The sequence below is a fragment of the Lethenteron reissneri genome, chromosome 38 (genome assembly GCF_015708825.2).
Source record: "Lethenteron reissneri isolate LAM-NWPU_2019-01 chromosome 38, ASM1570882v1, whole genome shotgun sequence".
Lineage (NCBI taxonomy): Eukaryota > Metazoa > Chordata > Hyperoartia > Petromyzontiformes > Petromyzontidae > Lethenteron > Lethenteron reissneri.
The window spans coordinates 11,493,514-11,519,368 of record NC_083816.1 but is presented as its reverse complement, the minus strand read 5'-3'; the positions used below and the strand labels follow the sequence as shown (position 1 = coordinate 11,519,368).

The 25,855-nt window shown below is 47.3% G+C and overlaps 1 protein-coding gene across 22 annotated transcripts in view; it reads right to left on the bottom strand.

The window, feature by feature from the left end:
- The window catches only part of LOC133351733 (calcium-dependent secretion activator 1-like), a 363,205-nt gene extending 349,470 nt beyond the window's left edge, over positions 1 to 13,735 (bottom strand). For 8 of the 22 annotated variants that reach the window (XM_061567184.1, XM_061567180.1, XM_061567181.1 and 5 more), the window contains exons 1-2: positions 12,472 to 12,647; positions 8,829 to 10,119 (exon numbers count right to left, since the gene is read on the bottom strand). In XM_061567184.1, coding sequence (XP_061423168.1) covers positions 8,829 to 9,293 — 465 coding nt within the window. In that variant the 5' untranslated portion in view covers positions 9,294 to 10,119; positions 12,472 to 12,647. The other 14 variants (XM_061567173.1, XM_061567178.1, XM_061567174.1 and 11 more) reach the window with 6 other exon arrangements.
- Between the last annotated feature and the right edge of the window lie 12,120 nt (positions 13,736 to 25,855).

Below are 25,855 nucleotides of genomic sequence, written 5' to 3'. Positions count from 1 at the left end.
ACACGTGACAGAGGAGAAAGAACCTTGAAATTACTGCAGTGGAGGAATTTATGGAGAACTGCAAGGCATTACGTATGTCATATGTGCCAGGAATCAGACGTTTGTCAAAGGAAGACAATTAAAGTTGCAGACATCACACTTCAAAAACGCACTGCTCTTCGCATTCATGGAAACAAGCATGACAACTCTTGGACCAGGTAGCACCATTGTGGATATCGTCAAATCTAGATTGGGGGACCAGTTTATGGAACAGAAATGTGTAGACGTATTTAACTTCACGCTGACAGGAAAACAATGTCGCACCTCAATTGTGGACAGATTATGGCTGATGATAATGTATTTTTGATTATTAATAGAGCTAACTTTCATGAAACACTGCATGGAATTTACAACTATCGTAAATAAGCACAGCAGCGAGCTTGTGTGTAATTACACAATCGAATCCGTTGAAATGAGCGGCAATAAATCGTCTAAAGTGTCCACTTGCACGGTGTGTTTGGCGTCTGTGTGAAACAACAGGTTTCATCGACCCCTGTACAGTTTGAGTACAAGTGAACATCTACAGCCCCTCGATTGTGTTCAGTGTTCAACCACCTTCCTCAGACACCCCCCCCCCCCCCAGTGGAAATTGCAATCTTCAAATGTAGCATCAACACATCTGTGCTTTTTGTTCAGAAAAAGGGCGATTTCCTGAAAAACATCGGCCTCCTATTTATTGTTGTTAATACTATTTTGTATTTTATCAGGTTAGGCCCAAAGATCTATATCACTCTTTTTCAGAAGCGAGCTGGCTATCACAAATGATAGTTGAATGAAGTGGATTATCACGTGGAAATGTATAGCAGCCAAATGCTCTAAACGCATGTTCCTAAATGTGGAGGGAAAAAACGCAAGACCCAGAGAATAATCCACGCGACCGCAGGGAGAACATGCAGACTCCAATTATACAGATGTCAGGGTCGCGATCGAACCCACGACCTCCCGTATACCAGGCAAGGTATTTAACATCTCGCCACCGTGGCAAAGTGACGCGAATGAAGAGGTGAGTTTTTCGTTATTGGCAGAGCCTGTGCCGTCCTGCCAACGCAGTATCCAAATTCTGTTGTTACATTTCCAACAATAAATTGGCTAACTCACAAATGCGTTAATTTTCTTGAGTTTACACGGTGCGTGCTAAATATACACGCGTCGTTTGCTTCGTACGCAGGAAGACAAGTGCTCCGTAGAGTCGCTTGGCAATATGTGGGGATAAAGAGCAGACACAGACATAGCATGTGCATCTCAGAACGGTCCCTAAACTGCAAGGAAATTCACTCTAACCGTGGCACCAAACAAAAGCTAATACCGTTACGTATTTTCAGCAACTCCTTCACGTAAATAGATTTATGAGCAAGAGTAGTTAAATGGGAAATAGCATTTAAACTTGTCCGTGTGAAGTGCTTTCGTTAAAAAAAAGAACACCCGCTGGCATTCTGGAGACACAACATTTAAGGGATGCCAAGCCGTGTATGGCACACAGCCTGCTGCTGTCAAGCTGTGTAAGCCCAACGAAGGGATTATATTTGATCAACATCCCGCTTGAGGGAGATAGTTGGGGCACCTAAATCCATTGGTAAAAACCCACGGTATCAGTCGTGCCGTTTTGTGTCACCGACGCAACCATTATGAACCTGCTGAGTCTCCTCCAGTCTATATATGTACATTTCTAATTTGTTGTTGAGAAATATAAATTTCACGTTCAGCATTTTGCTAATGTGTGCGGCTTTTTTTGTTAACACACAGCGAGGAGGCTGAACCAAGCAAGTGATGTCACAACGCACGCTTCTCATTTGCGTATTAACCCCATGACATCACAACTGGTTTCAGGTTCAGCCCAGCTACACGGGGGCCACATAGCTTGATACATCTGTATTTTCCCACGAGCCACAGAACTCGCGTATGCACTGGAGGTGCCTCCGTCCCGTCACCGTGTCTCCGTGTTTTGTTCAGTACGAGCGGCTGTCGTCTCGGGCGTGAGCCTGAAATCTCCATGCCAATTTCGCTTCATGGGCCGCCTTCAGTGCCCTGAAGTAAAAAAAAAATTTGGGCCGAGCAGAAATACACCACCAAACGTGTCAATTAAACATTTATTTATAGATGACAGGAAGATTACATTTTACATTAAATTCAACAATAAACATTTAATTTAGTTGGCGCACTGGTCCTGGTCTTTCATTCGGAAGTATTTTTTGCGAAAGTTCTTCTAAGATGATATTCTCCGATAGACCTGCTCAACTAAAAAAAAAAAATTACATTTATTTTATTAAAATATTTAACCTGGCCAAATCCCTTAAGATGGAACATTTTGTTTACAAGTGAGTCGGGGGTGTGAACCGTCACGTGATATAGCGCGAGTACTCAGTAAAACGTGGAGACACCACTTTTATAGCCAACGCTGAGTTCGCTTCGACTGGACCGCATTGCCACGGCAACACAGGTCGCTCGCTTCCCACTTACAGCACCAGAGTAACGTGACTGCACCAACCGCCTTTGTCTTTTTGTTTGTAGAATAACATCGTGACAACTGTTCAATTTTGTAGACAATCCCAAGTTTTACTCCGCTTTTGTTTTTCCCAGCACCAAACATCGGCCGTTTTGAGCAAAGTGGTCGTGATGCTCACAGAAGCAACATTCTCCCTGATCCCGGCTTCAATCTCCAGCGCGACAAGGCCAGGGATGAACAGCTTTCGCTGACGGAAGGGCCGATAGTTTTGCAGCAACGGCAAGAAACGCGTTTCTGCAAAATCACTTGTTTCGCTCTGGATTTAGCAGAACTGGTAATACAGAGGCGGTGGCTTTCAAGTTCTTTCTACACTTGAGACAGCCCGAGCTTCAAAAAATAACAACGTCTGCCAGGACCGGGGAAAATGTCATGCCACAGAGTTCATGGAAGCAACTTTAGCCATTCGTTAAAATAATACTTTTTGAGCTTGTTCTGTGAGGACTCTGGTTATTAACGTCCATGTTTGGGAGGAAGGGGGCACCCAGCAGGGCTTGAATCCTGGCAACTAACATATGATTAAAACAAGTTCCTGAATGTAAATGCATTCTATGATCTCAGCTTGATCACCAACGAGTGTACAAAAGATAATTTGAGCAATTGACATTAAACTTACTTAACAGTGCGTGACTGTGAGCCACCGAGAGTGTTGGCTATAGCAGGGTCCTGTTGCAGTAACTCCAGGAACAGTCCTGAACAGTAACTGCTTGTTTATTTACAGCAGTGAGTTTTACTTCAGCTAAAAACAATTACACTGAACAATTGCTTTATAAGACTTCTGATAAATCGTGGCTTAAGGCCAAGCCCTTTACGCTTCACTTAGCTTAATTACACTAAGGGCAGCAGGCACGTTCTTCAGAGTAAAATGTGGCCCTGACATCAGCTTGGGATGGCCTACTCTGCAAGGCACCTACATTTCAACGCCCTTTCTGCGGAAGGCGCAATTACTGACGAAGGCTCTCGCTAATTTGTATGAGGCGAGCTGAATGGCTGGGTTTATCAAGAGTTGTAACATCTAAAAATAGAATTCTCAGTCAGTTGAGCACCACACACACACTGATTTAGGCTGTCATGGCTGTTTGGTGAAATGGTGGCACAAGGATAAGCTCCTTATCCTTTACTATGGTTTAAAGGACTGACAAATGCACCGCAGTAAAAGTCATCATCAAAGGATGTTGCCATGCTATTCAACAGAAAATGATACATGCTACACACTGCCAAACTATTATATTGTGAGACAACAGTGAAAAATTGCTGCACTCTAATGAAAATTACAAGTCAGACACTTCAAATAAAATATAAATACATTTTCACATGGGAGAACTCAAGAGGGAGCTGTTCATGATAGCAACACACAGACGAATACACCGATGGAGGGCCACGCCATAAATCCTCCATCACTCTCACTTTACCGCAATTTAAAACGTGCATACCGTAGTTTTGTCGAACACCAAAAGTCTGCAATGTAAAAAAGAAATCATGCTAAGAGCGAATTCACGTTAATATCACCAATCCACAACACAGTTGTCAAAAGTTGACTCAAAATATTGGAGTGGAATGTCAAATCAAACAAAATAGTCAGCCTTTTGTATGAGGGCTTCCTCCCCTCCCCCCACCATGCTGTGTAAGCCACAGTGGCTGCTTGATCGTATTCCACCATACTATCCACTTGTGGGGGTTTCTCAAGGGTGGGGGGGGGGTGCCCAGGACAGGTTTAGATATCATTCGCTAACCACGGCTGGGAATAGAACTCAGGTGGCCAGGTTCACAGTGCAGTCCACTAAAACCACTGCGCCACCGCTTAACCCGTTAAACTCCGTGAATTAAAATCACATGGTCCCAAAAATTACATTGAATGTCATACGGTAATAATTATGTAAAATTAAGTCATACAGGACTATGATTTTATACAGTTGAGGTCACATCGACAAATCACTTTTTTACAACAAAACGATTATTATAAGGCTCTTATCAAACAATTGCCAGATTCGGTCATTAACGAGTAATGAATATGTCTTACACGTGCCTGTTCACCATTATAGTCATTTAATGTTGTCTTGTAGAAGGCCCTCCTTGCATTTGCTTTGATATGACAGCCAGGACACGATACAGACTGCAGCACAGTGTATACTGCCAGGTAAATACTGCATTTGTGGACAGTCACTATATGTCACAAGACGGCAATATATCGACTGAATTATGGCACCGTTTCCAGAAGAAATACCTACGAATCCCTTTAGTGTCAAAAGAGTGGCACTGGGAAAACCTATGTGCGTGATGGCGTGCCAAAACCGATATTCTTGAAGGCCTCTCTCTGACACGTGCACTAAACACATACTCAAATACATATATCATCCCAGTTCATCATCAAAACACCATGTCTCGTCTTGCCATAGTACAATTTGATTGAGCTGTCAATAACAGGAAAGATCCTCACACCCAACTTTGTGTTTCTTTAACCTGGCAACCACTGACTGGTTGATTGTCACAGCCAGAGAGGAAACAGTACATCTTGATGTCATAATTCTTCATCGTGTCCAGCAATACACTGTAAGCAGTCTGGTGCAGTATACACTCAGTAGGCAAGGTATAATGCAAAAAAAAGGGTGCATTGCATTGTCACAATTATGTATGTCACGCAGGGCACTTAACTAGCAGTGCCAAGGTACATTATGAATACAATGAAGCATGATTAAATGTAACGTGTAAATGGCAGGGAAATTATGCATTTAATTCACGACTGTAATTTCAATATACTGTACATATATACTGTGGACAGCATGTAAACTAATACTGTGTATACAAAAACATATATAAACTTAATGCAGAATACCGTATATGAAGATATGTTCACGATCTAAAGACAAATTATATTGTGCTTACAAGATCACTAATTGCACATATCAGTATTAGGTGTAAAACATAGGCGTTTCATACATATCTTACATTGTAATCGTATGGTAAATTGTCTTCATTCATTCAAAACCATCTTCAGCACTGGCGGATTCTACTTGGCTACATTGTATGTCTACATGCAATACTTCTAGATTTGAAGCTTTCGTGACTGCAAGGATTCATACTCTTAGATTTTTTTCGAAAAAACCTAAGAGTATACATGCAATACTCTCCATATGCCATAAGTACAATAATCTGGTTTAAAAAAACAACTCTCCAGTATGTGCTTACGTCGTGGCAAAGAAACTTATTTTAAAACGCGGGAGGAAAGTAAACAGGTCTTTACACACTTTGCACCTGAAAGAAGTTTGCAAAAGCAAATACAAAACTGAAAAGTACCCCCATGTGAGCCCAATGTTCTCTCCAGAGTGGCACTGCAAGCCGTCAATTTGAGAGCAAGAAGAAAAAATGAAATAACTTCAACTGATGGAACCTTTACGACACTGCTGCCGAATCGACCACAACAAAACTGACAGTTCAAAGAACATTAAATTGTACACATTAGATGCGTTGCGGTAATGTGTCATATTATTAAACACGTGTCACTTACTAAACTCTGCCACTGTTTAAACTGCACTGCCTTCCCCGTAAGTATATGAAAACGTTTGTTGCCCTACTCTATTACGTGTGCAATGTTTCGCACAATTATAGTATAAACTCGTGGGTATATCGACCACTAACGTAGTGACTGCACACACATGTAAATAGTGCATAATAAAAAGACTCAACACATGGGGTGAATAAATATGTTAAAATTCTGGCAAAGGGATCCAAGTCAATGGATGTGGCAATCTGGCGAAAATATCGACTCTTTGGTTTTGACTCAGCAAAAAATACACTCTTTGCTCCATCACATAAAAGACGTAAGCAATGAGAATTAGTGAATTCGTTGGGCAAACTGCATGCATATTGACAAGACAGGTCCCTTAGCTGCACATCATCTCGGTGCATGCGTGCGTGTAGCCCAATTAAGAGCGATGCATATTTTATGACTTTACATAATTTGAGGAAGAGCAGTGACAAAATCATTTCAGATCATGCGCTCTCCCCAATTACGACAATCTCAATAGCAGCAGCCGTTCAACCCACCACTACCACCACCACCACCAAACAGACCCAAAAATAAACCCAATTGTTCTGATCATGTTAATCAGGATAACTGATGGTGCAGTACAGAAGCTGTAATGACTTTTGTGCATTGATCGGTGTTCCTAAAGCAGCAGGGAAAAGCAAAAGACCTCTTGAGAAGGGAAAAAAAATCAGTCACCTTATTAAGGCAGTGAGACCAATGCAAGCTGCATGGCACTATTGCGATGTGACGTGTGCGTGTGTTGCATGTGTATGTGACAGCACATTGGGGCAGCACAGGAAGAGGGCATCTGCCAGGCACCTCGGTCAGTGGACCGGCAAAGGCTTCTTCCACACTTCACTTGGCCTCAAAGTGCACCTCGCCTGACGCAGGTGCTCTGGCGATGTCGACCGTCAACAATTAGTGGCGAATGGAGGCTGCTGTTAATGCATTGCCCGTGATGCATTGAAGACAGCCGTCAGGGATGAGTGTATTTAAATGTGGGGATACGTACCCTACTCAACAGCTCCTGTCGTTGTTGTTGTTGCTAGTGGTGGTGGTGTGTGTAAGTGTAAATACAGCTATTCTTGAGTATATTAATTTCCCAAAGGCAACACTGTACGTTTATAAGCACGTGGGTTTATGCGTGCACTCGAGTGCTCTAAACAAGAGCATGATGATGATGACACACTGGGAATTGCACACGCAGACTGTGCGCACACTGCACACAATTGTTACGCAAATACAACACACAAGTACACTACACACACACTCATGTTCTACACGTGATTTACACTGCATTTTGAAAAATCATGTATACACGGTGAATTTACAATACACATTACACCTCAAATGCAGTACACATAGGAAGTGCTCCTTTACACACTCAGCACACAGCACACACAGCACACCACACACACAGCACACACAGTACACACCACACACAGCACACCTCACACACACAGCACACCACACACAGCACACCACACACAGCACATACAGTACACACAGCACACCACCCACACAGCACACCTCACACACACCACACACAGCACACACAGTACACACAGCACACCACCCACACAGCACACCTCACACACACCACACACACAGCACACACACACAGCACACACACACCACACAGCACACACACACACCACACACACAGCACACACACAGTACACCAAACACACAGTACACACCTCACACACAGCACACCACACACACAGCACATACAGCACACCACACACACAGCACACCACAGACACAGTACACACCACACACACCTCACACACAGTACGGCTCACACACAGTACACCACACACAGTACACCACACACACACCACACACAGTACACCACACACACAGTAAACACCTCATACACAGCACACACAGTACGGCTCACACACAGTACACCTCACACATTACACACACAGCACACCACACACACAGTACACACCTCACACACAGCACACCACACACACAGTACACACCACACACACCTCACACACAGTACGGCTCACACACAGTACACCACACACAGTACACCACACACACACCACACACAGTACACCACACACACAGTAGACACCTCATACACAGCACACACAGTACGGCTCACACACAGTACACCTCACACATTACACACACAGCACACCACACACACAGTACACACCTCACACACAGCACACCACACACACAGCACACCACACACACAGTACACACCACACACACAGTACACACCTCACACACAGCACACCACACACACAGCACACCACACACACAGTACACACCACACACACCTCACACACAGCACACCACACACACAGTACACACCTCACACACAGCACACCACACACACAGCACACCACACACACAGTACACACCACACACACCACACACACACAGTACACACCTCACACACAGCACACCACACACACAGCACACCACACACACAGTACACACCACACACACCTCACACACAGCACACCACACACACAGTACACACCTCACACACAGCACACCACACACACAGCACACCACACACACAGTACACACTACACACACCTCACACACAGTACGGCTCACACACAGTACACACACACACCTCACACACAGTACGGCCCACACACAGTACACCACACACACAGTAAACACCTCATACACAGCACACACAGTACGGCTCACACACAGTACACCTCACACATTACACACACAGCACACACCACACACACAGCACACACACCCCGCACACGCCCCGCGCACCTTCTGCTGCCGCCGCGCCATGTCGGTGGGCTGCTTGGCGTTGAAGGGGTGCGCGATGCACCGCAGCACGAACACGTAGAGCTGCAGCCGCCGCCTCTTCTCCTCGTCCTCCCTCTGCAGCCGCTCCAGCTCCTCCTTCTCGCGGTCTCCCCCCGACGCCTGCGACGAGGGCGGCGGGCTCGGGCTGCCCGCCGCGACCCCGGGACCCGCCGCGACCGCCGCGGCACTGGAGGCGGCGACCCCGGGAGCTGACCCCGTGACCTGCCCGGAGGTCAAACTCACGGCCACGTGGCCCGCGGCGCCTGCCACCGTCGTCGCCGCCGCCTTCCCGGATGACTCCGACAGCGGCGGCGGTGGCGGCAGAAGACGCCGCCGATGATGACGAGGAGGAGGAGGAGGCTGAAGCCGATGGACCCCCGGCCCCCGAGGCGGAGGAGACGACGGCGGAGGCGGCGGCGGCGGCATCGCTGGCACGGGACGAGGCGGCTCGGCCGGCCGAGGGGACCCGGGCAGAGGAGGTCGCCGCGTCCCCCCCCCGGGGTCGGTCGTGCACGTCCTCGGACTCCTCCTCGCTGGACGAGGGGTCCAGCATGGTGGGCTGTGGTCTCGGTGTGTCTCCTACACCCTAGCTGCTCACCCTGTACACGTGTGTGTCTGTGTCACTGCTCGTCGTCTTCCCCCGGGTCTCCTACCCCTCCTCCTCCGTGCGTGTCTCGGTCACTCACTGGGTTGGCTTCTTGTGCTGCTGCTGCTCCCTATGTAGCCGTGTCACTCATTGATCCACTCACACTCTCTCTGTCGCTGCTTGTTGCAGGCTGTGTGTCACTTTGCCGAGTGTGCGCCTCCTGTTCCCTTCACTGTTAAGACGTCGCCTTGCACGTGGTGCTGATACTCGTGTGCTGGCAATGTGCTGCTGCTGCTGCTGTGTTGTTTGTGGATGTTCTTCTAAGTGCAACACTTACATGTGTCTACGTGGCTTAGCACTGTGTGTGTCTCGCCAGCATGTGTAATGTTTATCTTGCCCGTTAAATGTGAATGTATGTGGCCTGCGTGTGTCTTGTCTGTGTATTATATGACTTGTCATGCACATGTATGTACATGCCATGTGCTGTTACGTGTACGCACGTGTACGCAGTGTAATGTAAACGTGCAATGTCTATGTAATGTATGTCTTTGCGATGTGTGTGTGCACAGTTATGAATCAATAGTGCTCATAGCATGCCTGTGTGTGTGTCAGTGTAACACTGAGTCTGCTGTAGCTGTGAGCGGTCGCCCTTGCCGCTGTTGCGCCCTGCGGAAAGGTCAACAAAAGTGCCGTGCTCAGTCCACTTTGGTACTTTATCAGCAGATGCTGATTAACAACAACAACAACACATTGTAATCGTTCAACAGCTTCACCGTGATCAGCAGCACAAGCACCGCTTAGCAGCGGAGTGAGAATGTCCAACAGCAGCAGTGGAAATGATGGAACAAGCAGGGAGACTACGAACAGCAGACACAGAAAGGCATCGTGAGGGCTCAGATAGCGACGCATGGAATTGAAACACTCCGACAACTACAGCAACAACAACAACTACAGCAGCAGCAACTACAACAACTACAGCAGCAGCAACTACAACAACTACAGCAGCAGCAGCTACAACACCAGCAGCAGCAACTACAGCAGCTACAGCAGCAACTACAGCAGCAGCAACAACAGAAGCAACTACAACAACTACATCAGCACAGCAGCAACAACAGAAGCAACTGCAGCAGCAGCAACAACAGAAGCAACTACAACAACTACATCAGCAACAACAGAAGCAACAACAGAAGCAACTGCAGCAGCAGCAACAACAGAAGCAACTACAACAACAGCAGCAACTGCAGCAGCAACTACAGCAGCAGCAACTACAACAGCAGCAACTACAGCAGCAGCTACATCAGCAACAGCAGCAGCAACAACAACAGCAGCAACAACAACAGCAGCAACAACTACAACAGCAGCGAGTCGACACAGACGAGAGAGGACAGCGCAAACCATCAACAGCAGCTGGATGAGAAGACCCCAACAACAGCTGATTGGGCGGATTAATACAACAGCAGGGCACCGTCTGCACGGACACGGACAGCATCCGAGGTTGTCAAGCACACGCCGACGGCCGATGAACACAACAACAACAGCAGCAGCAGCAGGCAGTAGAGACAGCTCCAACAACAACAACTACAGCAGCAGCACATGGGCACAGCAGAGCGACAGCCACCGCGCCAACAGCGACACGTGCAAGCAGCGGGTACTAACTACAGCACAATGCTGACAGGCATCGTGAGAGATGCACACACTCACACACACTCACACACACCCCGGCAACAGGATGAGAAGAGACGAGCAGCAGCAGCAGCCAGTGGAGACAGCTCCAACAACAGCAGCAGCAACAACAGCAGCCAGGCAACGAAGACAGCTCCAACAACAGCGGCAGCAGCAGCAGGCAGTGGAGACAGCTCCAACAACAACAGCAGCAACAGCAGCAGCCAGGCAATGGAGACAGCTCCAACAACAGCAGCAGCAACAACAGCAGCCAGGCAATGAAGACAGCTCTAACAACAACAGCAGCAACAACAGCAGCAACAACAGCAGCCAGGCAGTGGAGACAGCTCCAACAACAGCAGCAGCAACAACAGCAGCCAGGCAACGAAGACAGCTCCAACAACAGCGGCAGCAGCAGCAGGCAGTGGAGACAGCTCCAACAACAACAGCAGCAACAGCAGCAGCCAGGCAATGGAGACAGCTCCAACAACAGCAGCAGCAACAACAGCAGCCAGGCAATGAAGACAGCTCTAACAACAACAGCAGCAACAACAGCAGCAACAACAGCAGCCAGGCAGTGGAGACAGCTCCAACAACAGCAGCAGCAACAACAGCAGCCAGGCAACGAAGACAGCTCCAACAACAGCGGCAGCAGCAGCAGGCAGTGGAGACAGCTCCAACAACAACAGCAGCAACAGCAGCAGCCAGGCAATGGAGACAGCTCCAACAACAGCAGCAGCAACAACAGCAGCCAGGCAATGAAGACAGCTCTAACAACAACAGCAGCAACAACAGCAGCAACAACAGCAGCCAGGCAGTGGAGACAGCTCCAACAACAGCAGCAGCAACAACAGCAGCCAGGCAACGAAGACAGCTCCAACAACAGCAGCAGCAACAACAGCAGCCAGGCAACGAAGACAGCTCCAACAACAGCAGCAGCAACAACAGCAGCCAGGCAACGAAGACAGCTCCAACAACAGCAGCAGCAACAACAGCAGCCAGGCAATGGAGACAGCTCCAACAACAACAGCAGCAACAACAGCAGCCAGGCAATGGAGACAGCTCCAACAACAACAGCAGCAACAACAGCAGCCAGGCAGTGGAGACAGCTCCAACAACAACAGCAGCAACAACAGCAGCCAGGCAATGGAGACAGCTCCAACAACAACAGCAGCAACAACAGCAGCAACAACAGCAGCCAGGCAGTGGAGACAGCTCCAACAACAGCAGCAGCAACAACAGCAGCAGGCAGTGGAGACAGCTCCAACAACAACAGCGACACGTGCAAGCAGGGGGTACTAACTACAACACACGGACAATGCTGACAGGCATCGGGAGAGATGCACCCTCACACACCCCGGCAGCAGGATGAGAAGAGACGAGCAGCAGCAGCAGCAGGCAGTGGAGACAGCTCAACCAACAGCAGCAATCACCAATCAGCAGCTCCAGCAGCTCCAGCAGCAGCAGCAGGTGTCGTCTGTCGTGGCGAGTGTGCAGCATCAGCATCAGCAGCATCAGCATCAGCAGCATCAGCAGCAGCGAGTGCGCTCCCGTTATATCATCTCACTCCGAGCTGCTGTTGCTGCTGCTGCTGCCTCCTCTCTCTCCACCCCTAAGACCCTCCTCCCACAGCCCTCTCTCTCTCTCTCCCCAACCTCTCCCCCACCCTATCTCTCTCTCCCACTGTGTGTGTGGTGTGGTGGTGGTGGGGGGGGAGATTTATTTTATTTATTTCCTTTTTTTGATATTTCAATGCCCTCGAATTTGCCACCCCGAGGAAGACCGCAAACGGGTCGCCGCTGACCGCACGAACGCGCTCACTGCGGTCGGTCAGAGTCGTTGGCTGCGTGGTGTGCGGTGGGTACACGTGTGTTGTACATGTACTGTGTGTACTACACTGTGTGTACATGCACTGTGTATGGGATGTGTGTGCAGTGTGTACACGTGTGTGTACATGTACTGTGTGTACTGCACTGTGTGTACACGTGTGTGTACTGCACTGTGTACATGCACTGTGTGTACTGCACTGTATGTACACGTGTGTGTACATGTACTGTGGGTACACGTGTGTTGTACATGCACTGTATGTACACGTGTGTTGTACCTGCACTGTGTAGACTGCACTGTGTGTACATGCACTGTGCGTACTGCGTGATGTATAGTGCGTGGTGTATGGGCTGTGTGCGCAGTGTGTACATGCACTGTGTGTACATGCACGGTGTGTACATGTGTGTGTACATGTACGGTGTGTACTGCACTGTGTGTACTGCGTGGTGTATAGTGCATGGTGTATAGTGCGTGGTGTATGGGCTGTGTGTGCAGTGTGTACACGTGTTGTGTACTGCACTGTGTGTACTGCGTGGTGTATGGTGTATGGGCTGTGTGTGCAGTGTGTACACGTGTTGTGTACTGCACTGTGTGTACTGCGTGGTATATGTGCTGTGTACTGCACTGTGTGTGTACTGCGTGGTGTATGTGCTGTGAGTGTGGTACATTGTGGCGTGTGTATTGCACAAAGTCACCTACCATATGTACTACTGCAAAGTGGGAGTGCGGTCCATTGTGTTTTGGTATTGAATGTTAGCCTTGTGTCTTTTGTGTGTGTGCTGAATGGGGGTGTGGAGTGCACATGTACACGTATTGTGCCTTCACGTTGTCAGCAAGATATACTGCACGATGCATATGGACTGTGCGAGTGCTGTGTGGAGTATTGTGTTTTTGGATCGCGTGTTATCCATATGTAGGGTTTATATCTATTGTGGTGCATGGGGGGGGGGGGTTCTTGTATTGTACCTGCATGACATTAACTAAATACAGCGTGGTGTATAGACTGTTTATAGGGGGTATGCAGTGTGCATTTGGGAATTGTATACGTTTATCCATATGTAGAGTGTATGTTGTGTGTGGGGCATGGGGTAATGTTGAATATTATCTTGGTATGTTATGTTATCAGTACGTATCTAATGTGTGTGTTGTGGTATTGGGGAGTGTATTTTAATATACAATGTGTGCATGGGGGTCGTGTGTGTTTGTGTATTGTGCTGTATATGTTAACGAGAGTATTGTGTGTGTGGTGCACCGTTCATTGTGTATGTTGCCTGTCGTGTGCTGTGTGTATACAACACGTGTGTGTAGGCTGTGGCGAGACGACATGGGTGACGAGTGTGAGGCATGGGGTAGTGTCATGTATGTTGCATGCGTGTTGTATGTATGTTGCATGTGTGTTGCATGTTTGTTACATATGTGTTGTATGTATGTTACATGTATGTTGTGTGTATGTTGCATGTGTGTTGTGTGTTTGTTACATGTGTGTTGTATGTATGTTGCATGTGTGTTGTATGTTCAGTACAACGTGTTGCATATACTGCATGGGGTGGTGGTGTGTATTGCGTGTTTACAATAAGTACAGTATGGTATCTCGTGTTATATTGTGTATACAACATACGGTGCGTATATTATAGTGTGTGCATCATACGTGTTATGTGCTATCCCTAAAGTAGTTTATCATGTAACTTACAGTGTATATATGTAATTGGTATAGCAGCGCAGTGTACATTCATGTCCTGTAATGTTATCTACTCTACATTATGCTATATATAGAGATTATACATCGTATGTGTGCCCATGGTACACTATGTATAGAGATTATACATCGTATGTGTGCCCATGGTATTTCATCTGTAATGTACATGTGGGTACTGTACAGTGTGTATATTACTCTCCAGGATGGTCAACGTGTCTTGTTACCCCCCCCCACCCAATTAAAAAAATAACAAATTAATATGCAAATGAAGTAACTGTTGAGGGGTCAATGAATTTGGGGGGGGGGGGTCACAGAACATCTGGACCACCCTGTTACTATACTACATCTCGCCCTCGTGGCCCCCCTGAGCCTCGGGCGACACGTCCCGCGGGCTGCCTGTCCATGGATCCTGAGCAGATGAAGATGATGGTGATGATGATGGTGTTGATGATGGTGGTGATGATGATGGTGGTGATGATGATGGTGGTGATGATGATGGTGAAGATGATGATGGTGGTGATGGTGATGATGATGGTGAAGATGATGGTGAAGATGATGATGGTGAAGATGATGATGGTGAAGATGATGATGGTGAAGATGATGATGGTGAAGATGATGATGAAGAAGATGATGGTGGTGGTGATGATGATTATTATGAAAGTCGGCGTAGTCGCCGCACTGTGTGGTGGTGGCAGCTTCAGCGCAGCCCGCGATGTCACCACGGCGCGCCCTGTCACACTCAGCCCGTCACCCACAGCACGCGCGGCGGGGGGGGCTGGTGGGGGGGGGCGAGTGTGGGGGGGGCGAGTGTGGGGGGTGGGGGGCGAGTGTGGGGGGTGGGGGGCGAGTGTGGGGGGTGGGGGGCGAGTGTGGGGGGTGGGGGGCGAGTGTGGGGGGTGGGGGGCGAGTGTGGGGGGTGGGGGGCGAGTGTGGGGGGTGGGGGGCGAGTGTGGGGGGTGGGGGGCGAGTGTGGGGGCGAGTGTGGGGTGGGGCGAGTGTGGGGGGTGGGGGCGAGTGTGGGAGGTGGGGGCGAGTGTGGGGGGTGGGGGGCGAGTGTGGGGGGTGGGGGGCGAGTGTGGGGGGTGGGGGGCGAGTGTGGGGGGTGGGGGCGAGTGTGGGGGGCGAGTGTGGGGGGTGGGGGGCGAGTGTGGGGGGTGGGGGCGAGTGTGGGGGGTGGGGGGCGAGTGTGGGGGGTGGGGCGAGTGTGGGGGGTGGGGGGCGAGTGTGGGGGGGGCGAGTGTGGGGGGGGCGAGTTTGGGGGGGGGCGAGTTTGGGGGGGGGCGAGTGTGGGGGGGGGGCGAGTGTGGGGGTGGGGGCGAGTGTGGGGGTGGGGGCGAGTGTGGGGGGGGCGAGTGTGGGGGGGGCGAGTGTGGAGGGGGGCGAGTGTGGGGGGGGAGTGTGGGGGGGGTGGCGGGGGAGTGTGGGGGGGGGCGAAGCGCTATGGCCACCCAGCGACGATTCTCTGAACCGGTCCTGGGCCTCCCCCCCTAGGTCGACTCGGCCTCAAAACGAGTACCCGGTGCGCGCTGCGTAATAACGTCGCCACTGGGGAGACAAAGGCGGCCGGGCGTGGTGCTGACCACCCAGCCCCCTCGTGTGCGCCGTGCCGGCCTTCATAGCTGCTGCTCGCCAACAGCACTTGCCCCAACAGTCCGTCACAGGCTACACGGGGGGCCTTTGTCTTGTTGTTGGTTGTTGTTGTTGAACGACGCAGGCAGCCCGTTGTTTATTCCCGCATCGAACCGTGACAACCCCGAGTCACGGACTCTGCTCGAAAATAAAAACAAAATTTGTATTCCAATTAAAAATGTCGACTCGTGGTTTTCTGTGTGCAGTATGAAGCACTGCGTTGTTATAACAATTAAACCCGCAGATCGTGTGTGTGCAGTGTGAATTACTGTGTTATAACAATTAAACCCGCAGATTGTGTGTGTGCAGTGTGAATTACTGCGTTGTTCTAACAATTAAACCCGCAGATGTGTGTGTGCAGTGTGAATCACTGTGTTATAACAATTAAACCCGCAGATTGTGTGTGTGCAGTGTGAATTACTGTGTTGTTCTAACAATTAAACCCGCAGATGTGTGCGTGCAGTGTGAATCACTGTGTTATAACAATTAAACCCGCAGATGTGTGTGTGCAGTGTGAATCACTGTGTTATAACAATTAAACCCGCAGATTGTGTGTGTGCAGTATGAATCACTGTGTTATAACAATTAAACCCGCAGATTGTGTGTGTGCAGTGTGAATTACTGCGTTATAACAATTAAACCCGCAGATGTGTGTGTGTGCAGTGTGAATCACTGTTGTTCTAACAATTAAACCCGCAGATTGTGTGTGTGCAGTGTGAATTACTGCGTTATAACAATTAAACCCGCAGATTTGTGTGTGTGTGCAGTATGAATCACTGTGTTCTAACAATTAAACCCGCAGATTGTGTGTGTGCAGTGTGAATTACTGCGTTATAACAATTAAACCCGCAGATGTGTGTGTGCAGTGTGAATTACTGTGTTGTTCTAACAATTAAACCCCACAGATGTGTGTGTATGTTGCACTGCAGACATGACAACGGTCCATCCTGGCTGTGTCAACTTCGACTTGCACATCCAGTGCATTCTGTGTGACCCGCTGCACAGCCTGCGTGTCCTGCCGTGTTGGAGAGAAACACGACATTCAGTAAAAGGAGACAATTATCTGTACGAAATAAGCACACAATCAAGTCTGCCTGGGGCCACTACTGTCACCCCAACACCACGTTGCCCACGCTCTTCTCAGTTGTTCTGCGTGACTATCAACGTTACGTTGATCGCGCAATGCCCTTCGTGCAGCGTTGTATTATCATTGTGGCTGCCCTCCGTGTGATGATTGTGCGACTGTTTGCGGAGGAGTTGTTAACCGGGGACAGTGCATGGCGAGGGAAGAGAGAGAGAGAATGTTGTCCAGGTAACAACATTGAGCCCCGGGTCTCCACTGCCAAATGCCTCCGTCACGGTCCATCATTATCAGCGTTGGCGCAATGCATCCGCTCCAGTCAAGCGATTTAGCAAAACATTGATGATAATGGGGGGTCCTGTTAGGGTTGTTGTGCTCTTGGGAGCTGGGGTTGCTGGATCACGTAACGATGGAGGCTTGAGACACGTGTAACTACACTCGCAGGAATCAGTGCAGAAAGTCAGGTGTGTGAGCGTCCAGGCTTGTGTGCGGTAAGACTGGTATCCTCTCACACACCCGTGACTTTTAGTAGACACTGCGAATATTCACAGCCTACTTATTCACAAGTGCATCATAGAACGTCCATACCACCACGCTGCACAAGCCCTAACCGCTGCTGTTGTGGACACATTTGTGCAACTACCCAAATTAGGGGCGTGGCAGATTGTACCTCTGCTAATGGGGGTTCTGCCTCTCCATGCTCCTGTGCTTAAATGACACGCATTGATCTGAGCACTTGGTAATACAGCCATGTGTATATCTTTGGTCTGCAGTATTACGGCTTAATTGAATCTGTTTGGGGCTGAGCTCTAGAAAATAAAATAACCTCCCAGCAGCCCCCAAACCCCCCCCAGCCCCCACCAACGCTCAGGGAGGGTGGGGTTAGGTGTTGGGAGCTTGGAACATATTCCATGAGAAATTAAGCCCTGGCTAGTATTAATAGTTATTGCTATATTATTCATATTCAAGTATTCTGGTTGATGTGTAAAAAACAAGTTGAGTTATATATTCCAGCATTACCATATATGATATTTCTTAAGGACAAATTTAACAGTGAACCATGCCAAAGAGAGAGAACAAACTAAAATGTCAATGCTGTAACCAGATTACATCTAAAAATGGCTTTGGCTGTGCCCATGAACCAGCTTTCATAGTTTTTCCAAACATTTCACAGACCATTAAATAGCGAAAATGCTTTCGCTCTGTATAGATTTATCTCATGCTGGTATATCCCACTGGTTTAATGTATGAATTTGTCAACATCCAATTCCTTGGTATTGCAGTGCGTCTGACCATACGTTTCCTGCCCGAATTTCATCGCCATAGGTTTACAGTTTATAATGATGTGTAGGAGCCCATAAATATAACAGCAATGCGGATATACTTTGCACTTTTATTCCCATTCAAAGGAGACTAAGAGTAAATTACCGAGGGCAGTGTTAACATTTTGATAACGAGACACCACAAATGGCATCGTAGTCTCGCATCTGTCGAACAAAAATATTATATTGTCTTCCAACAAAACCTCAATCGGTCTTTAGAATTTTGTTTTAGAATTGCCTTGCTTTGGGATGTCTGGTCAGTTATTTTCTAATAAGTCTTTCCATGCGATAATGTAATCTTAATCGGTCAATCGTTTTTATTTTAAATTTAACAACTGAGATCACTGCAGTGAACTCAAATAACTCAAAACAGCAGGCGAAACCCCATTGAAGTCCCACATTGAAGAACTAATCCTGGAATTCCACTGTGGTCACACCGGGACTCTGCTATGGCAGATTGGGGTTGCATATCTATCCCCTTTGTGCACTGGGATTTTTTGTGTCGGACTCCCGTGGTGATTTTGGACTCCGATGGCTTTTAGCGCTCCTAGTGGTTGTTCAGGGCGGCTGCAATTTGTCCGTTCTAAATTTCCCCCCACCTCTTTTGTCATGCATCTGTCCTTCCTCCCCCCACCAACCCCCTAACCAAACTGATATTGTAATTATTCCTGTGAGTCGTGTAAAGCGTGTTGAGATGCAGCTGCTTTTAAGTGCAAAATTAATGCATTTTACAACTCGTCCTGGATTCCCTTTGTGTCCCACCGGATCTGTGCTAGCCCGAACAAAGTGCAAGCCCTTTAGCGTCGACAACGGTCACAAAAGAGGATACAGCCATACGTTTGGAGCACTGGATGCGTTTCAGAATCAGAATCAATATTTATACTGGAGGAATCCGATGAGCAAAAAAGCAATTTTTCACAGATTCCAGTAGGGGCGGGTAAGAACGTTACAATAACAAAACACGAAACGTCGTGCAAAGTACATTAAAGGTAAACAAATCACCCAACACACACAAATAAAACTAAACCATCCCCATCCTACCAGTCAAAGCCCACTGAGGTGTAGAACGTATTTTTCAGAAGCGACCTGGCCACAAATGATAGTTCAATAAAGTAGTCCATCATTTGGACATTTATCAAACCAAAATAATCTAAATTATCTCAATGCATGTTTTTTATATCGCACCTGAAATATTGAGAAATGATTAACTCCTTTTCCAATGCAGGAGAAAGTGAAACATGCTGAGTGGGTAACATTGTCCGTGATTTAGTTCATATCCTTTTCAATATATAAAGGTGATTTAAAAAAACACAATTCTTATGGTGTCAGAATACTGATGAAGCTTCAAAGTTCAAAATGTTTAGCAAGTTCTCTCATTGATTATTGCATTCGTTTGAGTGTTGAAGTACAGTATATACTTCGCAATATCGAACATGTCTCGTTGAAATCTCCAGTTTTGTACGGAAATGTATCTTCAAGTGTTATCACACCTTTTGTCCATGACTCATTGTAATTTCTAAATGTATTTTACATTCAAATGGGTAAAGTATTAGCAATCTCAGATTTGCTGATGATGCAGTCATAATAAGATGCATTGTAAATACTTTACAGGCCTCTGCCATAAATCAGTGCAGCCCCGCTTATGCCACTGCTGGCAGAAGGGCCTTTCGCGAGAGCCAATTAAAGAGGTGATTTGGTCTACTCTTCCACGTTGACCAGATGTGTTGGAAGAGGTGGGCGGAACCCACACTTGATCCCAGGGCACGCGGTGGGGGGGGAATTTGAGAAACTTCCCCCATTGTTTCAACTTTCGTGCCAGAAAACGGAAATGAACCGGCGACCTCTGGATTTGCAGTTCCAGTGTGCTAACCATGACATAATGGCAGGCCACTGCGTTACCAATTTAAAATCCGCATAACGAGCTCAGAGCTCGCGATAGAGACGTCTGCCCCCTTGCACTGATTGATGAGGGGAGACAATTTGAATTTTTGACTCTTTATTGTTCTTTTCACAAACGTAGCCTTGCGCCACAACCAATGAAGTGTGCCGATCTTCAAAGAAGGCCACGTCTCGGTGCTATTTGCAAATGACATTGCAGTGTGAACTGCGAAAATGAGTGGATTGGCAGACAGAGAAGTGGACCGAGCGTTTGACTGTTCAATCCGCCTGGTATTATACATTATATAACAGAATTACGGTTAGCGCAGGATTGCGATTACAACCATAGCCATGGATGTTTGATCAAACTTAAGGTTACCAAAGTTTGCGTAATGTTTATCTTGTTCGAAAACTTAAGTGTGAGTCAGATGCCATTTGTTTAGTGCTGTTATCCCCTATCTCACCACGTGTCCATGTATCCTTTTGCAAAATGTGAGTGAAGTATTCTTACGATCTAAGTGCAGCTTGCAAGGATGCAGAATCATTCGTCATTTATGTAAGTTGAATTAATTTGACGTGGTAAAGCTGGTGCTGAAATACAGAGTAAACAATTCAGCAAGCCTAAGCCAAGTAAAACGAATTGTAATTATCGAGGGTAAATGTTCTGCATGGGTTGCTCTAGCGAAAAATTACGCTTTTTTAAAATTGCCTTTATTTAGAAAATGATTCTAAATTTTGATCAGATAATGAGAGTGGGAGCACTTAGAGAGATTCAAATCAAGACAGTTAAAGTGGTCACGTGAGCTTGTGAAACCAGAATGGGTCGAGTTTCCAAATTCAGTGAAAAAATATCAATACATTGAAATATGATGGCAAACTCTTTCCCATTTAACATTGTTGCTATTTCCAAACAAATGTTCTCCCAATTGCGCTAGTAAAAAATAACATCATATGTGGAACACTATTGCAAACCTATTCATGGCCCAGTCAGGGAACTACGGAACAGAATTGGCATGAAATGAATCAATGAGTATAGTCAATTCTTCTGCTCACAATACACAATCAAATTGTGGATGTAAATCGATTATTTACCATATATAATAGTCGATTCACCTGCCAGAGATTTGATTAATTGTCACAATTCAGGGTTGGGATTCGATTTATCAGAATGTGGAGAATATAGTGGCCACTCGTGGTTGTATGGGTCTTAATACTCCCTTTAACATTCGACAAATACAATAATAAAAACATACATTGATTACACAGTTCGATGCATGTATGTGAGCCTAAAAAGAGACGTTAATATTTGACTCTATGCATCGTGATACCTCTTTACATGCACTTTATATAAATATATATTTCAAACGTAATCAGCCACAAACACGAGAGAGGGATTAATATTACTTTATAACAAAGACAAAGGCATTCAAATCATCAGTTATAGAGCACGGAATAAAGAAACATACTTTGGGTGGATAGAAAAAAAAAATCAAATTTTTTACTTCGTTGCTTTTCCTCATTTCACTTGCTCATTGTGCTCAGTTACTCCATTATAAATCTTTATTTAAAACTTTCGTGATTGCAGGGATTCATATTCTTGGTTCTTTCGGTAAAGTCACGTAGAAGGGATATAATAAAATAATATAAATATAAAACAAGAACAAGTCTCCCGACGTTTCGACTGCCAACACAAGCAATCATCATCCATTATACTTGACTACTATCACGCGTATTCCTCGCCCTTCCCTCCTCTCCTTGTGCACAATCCACCGCTCCCGCTCCTTTTCCCCACGTGCCCCCTTGCACCGTAACAAGCTCCCACCTCGACATGAAGCAGCGAGAAGCAGCATCGGCACCCTCCTCCTCCCTGTCCACTTTCCGCTCCTCCCTCAAGACCCTCGCCTCCCTGGACCAACACCTTCCCTCCATGCCGAGGTTCACACCGAACTTCTCGTGCCCACTCACCTCCCTCCCCATACCCCCCATCCCGATTCGCCGCATCACTCTGAGCTCACCTCATTCTACCACTCATAACCCTCGCAAAGCGCCTTGGATAAAAGCGCTATATATAAATATAAGACACTATTATCGGTGTTTACTATTCCACTTGTTTACTCTTCCGTTTGTTTACTCAGGAAAGTCTCGAGACTTGTTCAGAAGACTCCTGTCAGGAGCCTGCAGCTGGGGACAATGTTTCATGTGTAATTACATTTGAGTTACATTTCGGCATTGCTAAAATTTGGCCAACAAGAACGACGTGATGCAGTATAACATCATTTGTCCTTTTAGCTGTGGAAGGAAACCAGAGGACGCTGTAGGACAAGCCATGCGTAAAAGGAGGAGATGATAGAATAACAGCACCCCGGGCGGGAATCAAACCCACACGCATGCCGTGACGTGCAAGCGTCAGCACCCACCGCGCCAGCCCGCATTTGAGAGAGAGCTACTGTTAAAAGTCATCACGAAGCAGGCATCCGAGCAAAGCATTCGATGAGAGGGTATCACACCACAGTCCATGGACAATGAACGCCAACTTCAAGTGACAATGCGCATCGTACAGCATCTCTCCATACAACATCTCTCCGCACAACATCTCTCCACACAACATCTCTCCACACAACATCTCTCCATACAACATCTCTCCACAAAACATCTCTCCATACAACATCTCTCCGCACGCTATCGCAAAGGGAACTCCACCGCCATTCCCTCCTTAAACACAGATGCTTAAGTCAATTGCTTACTGGTGACCGCAACATTGCATCTTTTTATTTTATTTTAAACCTCTTTACGTATTTAGCGAGACTCAAGAATCGTATGCAAGGGGACTGCTGGCGTCATAACGTTTGGCCAATTTTTTAAGTTTTGTGTTTTTTTACGGTGGGGCGGCGTGGGAGGTCATCGCAGTGCCTGGAGGAAAACCGACGTGGACTATTTAGACGACGCTCAACACTTCCCGCAGAGAGGCTACCGCGGGACCCGCTCTTGCTGCGCTACTCATCGTAGCAGGCGCGTCTCTGCCCTGCAGGATGGACGTGTGCCTTGCGCGAAGACGGAATCTCGGTGCGACCCAAGTCGCCGAGGCACAGATGCGCACCGCCACGTCTGCTTAATTAGCTGCTGACAGGTACAGCGGAGACTTGTCAACATCGATGAACATTTTGTGACACGTTGGCGCCTCATTGCTCGAGAATGGCTCCTGCTCATCACAACACGTCACCCGGTTGGCACGTATCGATGCGATGATTAATCCATTAAAATCCATGATCAAGGTCACAAAGGACATGCTGAATCATGCACTGTGAAATGATTGATTCAGGAAAATTGTATGCGAATGTTTGCATATCGGCGAACATTGAGCGAACACAAAAACTGCAATCGTCGCGCGAAACACATTTTAGAAACAACACAAACGAGACGGTAGACATGGGACAAAACACATCAACTGTTGGATCGAATCTTGGGCCTCCTGATTCGTGAAAATTAATCAAAAGTTCTTTCCTCGAAGCAAGCGGCATCGTTCTTCAGAGACGAAACCTTCTCAAATCCGGCTCACAAGTCGCCCCGTTTAAACAAAACCATTCCGGGAAATATTTCTAATCTGCAAGGCCAATATGCCGACGGATTAAGTGTTATTTTCACTCGCCAACTCAACAAACCAAGCTCCTTATTAGCTACTTTTTACTGTCTGGCTGTCTGGCTGTAAATACCAAATAGGGTAAGGGCTGTCCCTCTATTGAACACTTTCCTTCTATAAGGAGGCACTCTATAACAGAAATAGGTGCTCTTTTAATGACATACGGCATCGTAAAGGGGGCCATTAATGACAGCTCAGATATACACACGCGTTCCGTAGTGCTTTCATGGCTACCGGAGCCCGTGAGCGGGTGAGCGCCTGCCCTTACCGGGGCCCTCTCTCACTGGAAGGGTTGGCTTAGTTGATCTGACACTTTGCCAGACACACCTGCATAGTAATGGCCAGAGTGTGCATGACCAGCACGTAAACGAGAGAGTGAGTCCGGCTAAGAGATGTCGGAGGAGGGGGTCTAGCCGCGTGCCACTGTCACGCGACACGTTTCATTTTGTTCGCATCAGAATAAATTATCAGATTTGTTTTTGTTGGCACTGCGTCGAGTTTTTTTTGTGTTTTTTTGTTTTGCGGTGACGGTGGTGATGGTGGTGGTGGTACCGCGTGGGGTCATCCGATGTTGTTTTCGCACCATGCAGCCTCGCCGTTTGGCCAAACGACGTCTAAGTGGAACGTCGGACATCGATTCCCGAAGGGCAACGTGAAAAAACACGCACACGATCGCGGGAGAGGCTTTCGATGCCGTGCCCGTAATTGTACGCCGCTTGTGTGAAACATAGCAAGCGGTTGTTATGGCCAGGCTTGTTTTTCTAACAGGGTTCCCGAGGCAGATTAGTTATTACGATCACAATTTTGGGCTTTACAGTTCACGACGAATATTTTTTTTTATTTTAGTTCCCCCATGGAAGCTTGAATAGCCATGGCGTAGCGTGGTTGTCATATTCTGCAGTGCGAGGAATCAGGGATGAAATGTCTCCTCCTGTCCAATGTTTCCACCCCCACCCACCACTCCACCCTATTCGTGGCGCGGCACCTGGGCCCCGGTGCGGTTGCACCGCCTGTGCACTCCGTAGCTACGCCACTGTTGAGCGAGCCTCGTAGACATTTTAATGAGGGTTCTGTTTTAGGCTGTTTTCATTGATTTATGGAGTTTTTTTCATTTGGTATTTGAAACCAACTTTAATGTTTTGACAATTTTAATATGACAATTGTGGACATCTTACACGGATAAGACAATGTTGGTGACTGTTTGCTCATGGGTTTCAAATTCTCCCAAGACATAGGTGAAAAAGGGCTTCGTAGGTCAGCGAATTCCTCTGGCATGAATAAATATTCCGATTCTGCATTTGGCCGACTGTTGCACGATGGCCAGATGTCTCGGCATAGGTGTGAGGACCACCAATTTACCGCACCGCACGCACTCGCCTTGCCGATCGACTCACTGTGGTGAACCCGTTTATGCCGCTGGGTGCACGGAGGCGAGGTGATTTAAGAAACGTACCCCAATGTTTACAGCTGCCACGCCGGGAGATTTCATCTCAACAGCAACCTCCGAGTTCTAACCATCTCACTGTGGCAGCGTCCCACATTTTTTTGGGAATGTATATAATGCTTTACAAAAACGTGTAGCCGATAATGAAATAAATATATTTAGCAGAAAGAGTAATAACAGGTTCAATGCTAAATCTGTCTCAGCGAATCGATTAGAGGCAATAATT